This window comes from Hermetia illucens, chromosome 2 (assembly GCF_905115235.1).
Source record: "Hermetia illucens chromosome 2, iHerIll2.2.curated.20191125, whole genome shotgun sequence".
In the NCBI taxonomy this organism is placed as follows: Eukaryota; Metazoa; Arthropoda; class Insecta; order Diptera; family Stratiomyidae; genus Hermetia; species Hermetia illucens.
Window position 1 is genome coordinate 92607820 of NC_051850.1, and position 7523 is coordinate 92615342.

The 7523-nt window shown below is 43.1% G+C and overlaps 1 protein-coding gene across 1 annotated transcript; it reads left to right on the forward strand.

Annotated features, from left to right (window-relative positions):
• Nucleotides 1–842: 842 nt before the first annotated feature.
• On the forward strand, nt 843–2236 carry LOC119648648. Its single transcript, XM_038050420.1, has 4 exons — nt 843–1262; nt 1694–1828; nt 1888–2031; nt 2099–2236. The coding sequence occupies exons 1-4, from the start codon at nt 977–979 to the stop codon at nt 2131–2133; spliced, it is 600 nt and encodes a 199-aa protein (XP_037906348.1). The 5' UTR covers nt 843–976; the 3' UTR covers nt 2134–2236.
• Nucleotides 2237–7523: the final 5287 nt, after the last annotated feature.

The window sequence follows — 7523 nt, forward strand, 5'->3', positions numbered from 1 at the left end:
CGTTCGAGAGAAGAATCCTCCGAAGAATTTTTGGCCCCCTACATGAAGATAGACGATTCCGTAGCCTACATAACGATGAAGTCTATGAGCGATACCATGACCGATCACTTAATACGTATGGATGAGGATGATCCCACCCGGAAAGTCTATAAGGGCAATATTCATGGTATAAAAAGAAGATGAGGCAGACCCTGCCTGCGATGGAGCGATGGCGTAGGTCAGGACGCCAGACAGCTTTTAGGGATATCGAATTGGTGGGCCTCGGCGCAAACCGGGATGTCTGGAGTTCCTTATTAAGGCATTCCTGGACAACAACGAATACCGGTTGTTGTGCCGTTGATGATGATGATGATATGCGTATTTTGTAAATGGTGATATCCAATTCATTTCCTTATACATATGTATGTTAGTACTGTGCGAGTGAATTGTCCAATTTAGATGGAAATATTTGTCTGGCTCAGACACAGATATCTGTCTCTCTGTTGTTTGAGAAAGGCACAGACATATATCCATCCATTAACTGAGGCAGCACAGCATTAGCCTAATCTGTCGGGTGGTATTGTCGCCAATGTGGGAAGGAAAAACTGCCGTGCCATGTCGGCCCAACCACTGGGTGATTTGATTGATTTTACAACAAAACGTTATCAAGAAGCTTCTTAATGTTGAATTTTTGAAAATGTTTCAATGAGTACAAAACTTGACATAAACAATTATTGTAATCACATGGTGTTTTGAAATTTGAGTGAGAATCGTCGTAACGACGTACCTTATACATAGTTAGCTTTGGATGACACGAAGCAGAAGCTCTCTCTGTGGTTTCCCGTCGCATCTAAGCCACTATAAAGTCAAACAAGAATAAATTGATTTCTACTTTCTGATTCCGAGAAAAGACTACTTGGCAAGAAGTTTGGAGCTAGTATCGTGTTGTCAGTCTTGAAGTTGCTTTAAACACTCTCATATTATTGACGATCCGAAAATGCTTTTGCCGCGGCGAACGTACTTTGCATTATTTGTGTTGAGCCTCTTCACGTTTTGTAATTGTGACTATAGTAAAAATCCTGTACCCTTCTCGAAGTTAGCAACGTGCCAGGAATTTGATATAGATTCGAATAGATGCCTGCACTTTTTCCCAATCGAAAGTATCAAAAACTATAAAACAAAGGAATACAAACTGTATTTGAAATTTTACGTGATGGCTTGGACCGACGCTAACATAGTTCTTTTCGATGGTTTTCCCAAGTGGAAAGTACGGTATACGGTTGGTAAATAGTGTACAGTTATTTGTTTAAAACACGCCACCTCCTCCTCCAACAGTGACAGCGAACTTCAAATACTAATGTCAAAAATATAAATAATCCAAGGAATCCCAAAGTGAATGCAAATTAGATATGATTGTTCGTTAGCTCGAGAGGTGTAATATACCTGCTAACACTATTTGTGTCAATTTGTGTATAGGAAAAAGGATGGAATGAAAAATTCAGTATCAAACCAGTGAACTTTGTATCCCGGCTAGCCACGGATGTTTGTGTTCATTTCTGTGCTAGTCATGCATCTGTAGACTTCATCGCCAATAAAATGTCTAGAAAAGAAACTACAAGAGAAAGGAAAAAGAAAGAATTTAACAACCGCCAAAGCAAACTTAAATAAGAGGAAAATATTTTATTTCTTTAACCATATTTCTCTCCCCTTTCAGTTGTTGGTGGGGGCGGAGGTAATAAATATTCCTGGTTGAGAGACACAAATGACACAATAGTGGGTCCGGAGAGCCATTTGACCGATATTCTCTCACCGCTTTGGCCAACCCCTATCATAGTGCGGCAAAAAATAAGTAACATTTTGCAGTGTATAAAACATCCAGGGATTAGTGAGGGGTATATTTCTTTCTAGACGGAGAATTGGATATTTCAGTCCCAGGTGTCGCGGATCCGCTTCTGATCACCGATGCTTCCGATTTGAAAGAAACAAAATCATTTTGCTTGTATGCATGGACAAACAAGAGCCGATGGTTTTACAACTGCACTGAGGAAGAAGGTAATGAATGGCACAATGTTTGATTATTTCGGGAACGCATCTAAATTTGTTGTTGCTTATTTTGTAGATATTTTATTGGATAGCGATGATAATTCGACTTAATGCGGAAATTTACTCTTCGAAAGAATAAAATGAAATGCGAAACCGGAAGAATATCATCCTAAATATACCAAATGTTTTTTTAAATAAAATGAATAGTTGTTTTTCCTGAAAGATAATGTGCTTTCTAGCAGATATAGCAGTCACAGTCCAAAATATTTATTTAGTTGTTTATTTCCAACATGTACTGGTATAATTAGTTGACTTGAACAATTCCTCACAGTGGGATGGTTTCTAGTTCAGAACTGTAGCTTCTGTTTTCTCCCCAGACATGTAAACAAGGCATCATTAGATCATAATTGCTCCACAAATGAACCTCTTCAACATGAAAATTGTCCAGGAGGAGCCGATAGCTGATACGAATAGCGTGAAGCCGAATCGTCTAATGTATTGAAATCTTTTAAGCATCCAACTCGATTAATCGATGAAGAAATTGAGAAAAACAGACTTCCGATATATGTACACCTCTCCAATCATCATCATCAACGGCGCAACAACCGGTATCCGGTGTAGGCCTGCCTTAATAAGGAACTCCAAACATCCCGGTTTTACGCCGAGGTCCACCAATTCGATATCCCCAAAAGCTGTCTGGCGTCCTGACCTACGCCATCGCTCGATCTCAGACAGGGTCTGCCTCGTCTTCTCTTTCCTTTTCTACCATAGATATTGCCCTTATAGACTTTCCGGATGGGATCATCCTCATCCATACAGATTAAGTGACCCACCCACCGCAACCTATTGAGCTGGGTTTAATCCACAACCTGACGGTCATGGTAGCGCTCATAGATTTCGTCGTTATGTATCATCCATCCTCTTGTAAGGCCCAAAAATTGTTCGGAGGATTCTTCTCTCGAACGCGCTAAGAACCCAAGTCTCCGAGGAATACATGGAGAATGGCAAGATTATTGTCTTATACAGTAAGATCTTTGACCCTATGGTGAGACGTTTCGAGCGGAACAGTTTTTGTAAGCTGAAATAGGCTCTGTTTGCTGACAACAACCGTGCGTGGATTCCATCATCGTAGCTGTTATCGGTTGTGATTTGCGACCCTAGATAGGAGAAATTATTAACGGTCTCAAAGTTGTAATGTCCTATCTTTATTTGTCCCGTTTGACCAGTGTGGTTTGATGTTATTGGTTGGTTTGTTTTCGGTGCTGACGTTGCCATTATACATTTTGTCTTGCCTTCATTGATGTGCAGCCCAAGATCTCGCGCCAATCACCGCCTGCTCGATCTGAATGAAGGCAGTTTGTACGTCTGGGGTCGTGCTTTCCATGATGTCGATATCGTCAGCATAGGCCAGTAGTTGGGTGGACTTAAAGAGGATCGTACCTTTTGTATTTACCTCAGCATCACGGATCACTTTCTCGAGGGCCAGATTAAAGAGGACGTATAATAGGGCATCCCCTTGTCGTAAACCGTTGTTGATGTCGAATGGTCTTGAGAGTGATCCTGATGCGTTTATCTGGCCTCGCACATTGGTCAGGGTCAGCCTAGTCAGTCTTATTAATTTCGTCGGGATACCGAGTTCTCTCATGGCCGTTTTACCCTGGCTATGCTATCATAGGTGGCTTTAAAGTCGATGAATAGATGGTACAACTGGTGTCCATATTCCAACAGTTTTCCATCACTTGCCGCACAGAGAAAATCTGATCTGTTGCTGATTTGCCTGGAGTGAACCCTCTTTGGTATGGGCCAATGATGTTGTGGCGCAGCAGGAATGCTTGCGAATGCGGCTAGATGACGCCACCGGTGCTTTCCACTCAGTTTAGAGCTCGCCATAGGAGTAGGAAGCAGGCGGTAAAAAACGTGTCGTTGGTTGGCTGCAGAGGAATTACTCTCTTCTGCCTCCAGTCTTCAACGACGACGGATCGCTCGCGCTGTTCTGAAAGTGTTTCCGTTATTCTTTCTTTTCTTGAATTATTTTCGATTGTTTGACTAAAAGTTTTAATTCGTAACGACGTCATTTGCAATTTGTGATTACTCCGTGCTCTGGCGTCATCGCGTTTTTCCTTCCAAATAAAGTGGAATTACGCTTGGAAATCGTTAAGTGGATTAATCTATCACCCACATGACAGAATCAGCATCAACACGGAATACACCAAATAAAAACAGAAATCTCTGTGCCCCTGATTTCTGATGCGCAGAGAAGCTTGGACTTGGACGTAGTCGTGATAGGGAGTAAACTAGTGCAATTCCGCAATGTTTTGAGCGTATGGGGCTATCCGGCCTAGCAAGATAGTAGAGAATATCTTATAGATGGTACTCAGCAACGTGATACCATAGAGGTATTCTGCTGCACTGCGTGATATCGCCCTTTTTATGTATGAGACAAATAACGCCTCTTCGCCAGTCGTCAGGCATTGATTCCCATATCTTGAGCACAAGTTGATGAACCACTTGGTGTAATTAGTCGTCTCCCTATTTAACCAATTCGACTGTAATTCCATCGGCTCCTGGCGAATTATGACTTTTTGGCCGATGAATTGCAGAGACTGATTCTCCTATGCCTGGTGGTGCCAGTACCAATGATGAACTTTTACCAAAGTGCGTAAAATTCAAATGAGTCATTCAAGGAGGAAGGATATGCAGCAATACTGAGCGCTATACAATTGTTGGATAAGAATGTTGCCAACTATATGGATCAAGAATAACTGATTTGCGGATAACTACTGCGAGTATTCGAAAAGTAATATTTGTTTTTATCGAAAACTTTGCGGGCGTAAAACTAATGAAACTTCTGGAATGAATTATAGCTTGTTTTCTTCAGTATTAAATTATCTTCCACTTGAAATAAAAAAAAATTGTTATAATAAAAAATTGGTTGTGTGTAAAGTCGATTAACAGATCATAATTTTACGTGATAACGTCATAAAGAGACATTCATGAAGAACTGCATACTTTTATGAATTAAATTAACATAGTAGATTGTATTCCAAACCCAGGTAAAGGAGGAGTTTGAGGCAACGTACTCTGTACTGTCCTCAGTAAAACAAAAATAAAATGCTGAGATCAGGGAAAGAGATAAATAGAGTATAGTTGGAATTATTCCACTATGCTAAATCCTACCTGATCTCTTTTGGTGACAGGCCCCACGACAGGTCGACCAAGAAAATGCATACAATGTCGTTACAAACATGATGATCGAATTGCGTCACAAGCCTCGGAGAAATTCTAGGGCGTCCACCTCAATTGGCGCGACAGGACGGGCCCCGATTGAAGATACGCGACAGCAAGAGGTGCTCCAGGAACAAGACAAGGATCCATTCAAAAGAAGCTCATCAACTTTGAGATCTCTACCAATGCTAAAGGCGATGAAGGATAAAGTACAGGCAAGATCAATAACTGGCAAAAGTGAAACAGCGTACAAAAGGAGCAACCCTGTCGGGGCTTATAAGGAGCGGAGTCCCGATCCGGAGGAATTACCCTTCACCCAGCTTGGGGCAAAGATAGTTGAGCTGTCCGAGTTTATCAAGGACAAGCACAACGTGCACCAAGCGATAAAGAATATGGTGAGGGCCATTAGAGTCCTCTATAATAGATCACAGATGGAGGAGAAGAATAATAACAACACGCCGAACCCCGCTGTGCCAACAGTATCACAAGCGACCCAAGTGACGCCTAACCGTACTACCATCGAATCCCAGCGAAATAAGCGAGTACGTGAAAAAGAGGGGGATCCTTTAAATAATCAGCAGGCGCCTAAGAGAAAAAAAGGACAGGACATCCTGAAAACCAACACCAACAGTCCAGAAGGAGGATAGCATACAGCGAATCTAGGAAACTCGACCAGCGTTGCGAAGCCCAAGACGAACGAAAACGATGGATGGACTAAAGTAACCAACAAAAAAGCGAAACGAAAAGCAAAAGTGCGAACTCGTCCAGATGCGATTCTTATCTCCAGTAAGGGCAATCTGTCCTACGCGGAGATACTCAAAAAGGTCAAAGCTGATCCCGACCTAAAAGATCTGAGCGGAAATGTGAACAGAATCCGAAGAACCCAGAAAGGGGATCTCATGTTCGAACTGAAAAGATCCAGCGGTGGCAAAACTGATGACTTTCACACTCAAGTGAAAAACTCACTTGGGGAGAATGCCGCAGTGCGTGCCCAAAAACATGAGATCTATATACAATGTAAGGATCTCGATGAAGTTATATCGAAAGGAGAAATTTGTACTGCTCTGAAGGAGCAATTCAAGTTGAAAGAACTTACAGAGGAGTCTGTTGTCGGTCTACGGAAAGCCTATGGTGGCACTCAAATGGCCACCATACGAGTGCCAGCGGAGGCAGCGCAGATTTTGTTAGCTGCCGGAAGGGTTCGGATTGGATGGGTTGTTTGCCGTTTAAGGGAGCAAACTTCACTAAAGAGATGCTTTAAATGCCTCATGTTTGGGCACTTCGCGAAGGCATGCACCAGCAACATTGATCGGTCCGATCGATACAGAAGGTGTGGGGAGAAAGACCATATTGCCAGAGAGTGCAATAGGGACCCCAAATGCCTATTGTGCGTAGCCAAAGAGGGACAGGATAACCGGCACATTGCCGGAAGTGCCAAATGTCCGGAATTTAGGAAGGCGCTCACTGCAATGAGAAAATGATGTTTATTCAAATAAACCTGAATCATTGCAGGGTCGCTCAGGATTTACTTGAGCAGACCACGTTCGAATCTAAGATGGAGGTTGCCATCATAAGTGAACCGTACAGAAACCGTCACGGTGGCATATGGGTCACAGATTCGATTGGTGGAGCGGCGATATGGGCTTGTGGTCGACAAGCCATACAATGTACTGCAAGTCAGGCAGCCAGTGGCTTTGTGTGGGCGAAAATAAGTGGTGTATATATATACAGCTGCTACGCCCCACCAAGTTTGACACTGCCTGAATTCGAGCAAATGCTTGATAATCTTGTTCTCGACGCGAAGGGACGAAGTCCAAAGGTGATTGCTGGTGATTTCAATGCTTGGGCCCTAGAGTGGGGTAGCAGAGAATTAAATGCTAAGGGGCGCAGTCTATTAGAGGCTTTTGCGCAGCTGGACATGGTTTTGGCTAACGAAGGTGCCGTAAACACCTTTCAGAAAGGGGGGTCAGGCTCGGTTGTAGACCTGACCTTTATCAGCCCTGCGCTGGTGCGTGGTATGTCCTGGTGCGTCAGCGAACGCTACACCCACAGCGATCACCAGGCAATCTTCTTTGAGACATGTGTCGAACCACAGGGCAAAGAGCTATTATGCCCAAAACCGAAAAAGGTTTCAGGCTGGTCTGCAAAATCTTTGGATGAGCAGAGCTTTTTAAAGGTGTGGTTAGATCAATCTGATATAGCAGGCGCCTCTACGGAAAGAGCCGTCCATCTGGCTCAATGCATCGCCAAAGCATGTGACGCGTCTATGCCTAGGA

Bases quoted from the DNA above. Each gene is read 5' to 3' on its own strand.
- LOC119648648 (XM_038050420.1), top strand. From the start codon at position 977: ATGCTTTTGCCGCGGCGAACGTACTTTGCATTATTTGTGTTGAGCCTC. The intron at 1,263-1,693 runs GTAAATAGTGTA...CTCCCCTTTCAG, and splicing joins GAAAGTACGGTATACGGTTG to TTGTTGGTGGGGGCGGAGGT. The intron at 1,829-1,887 runs GTAACATTTTGC...ATTTCTTTCTAG, and splicing joins CATAGTGCGGCAAAAAATAA to ACGGAGAATTGGATATTTCA.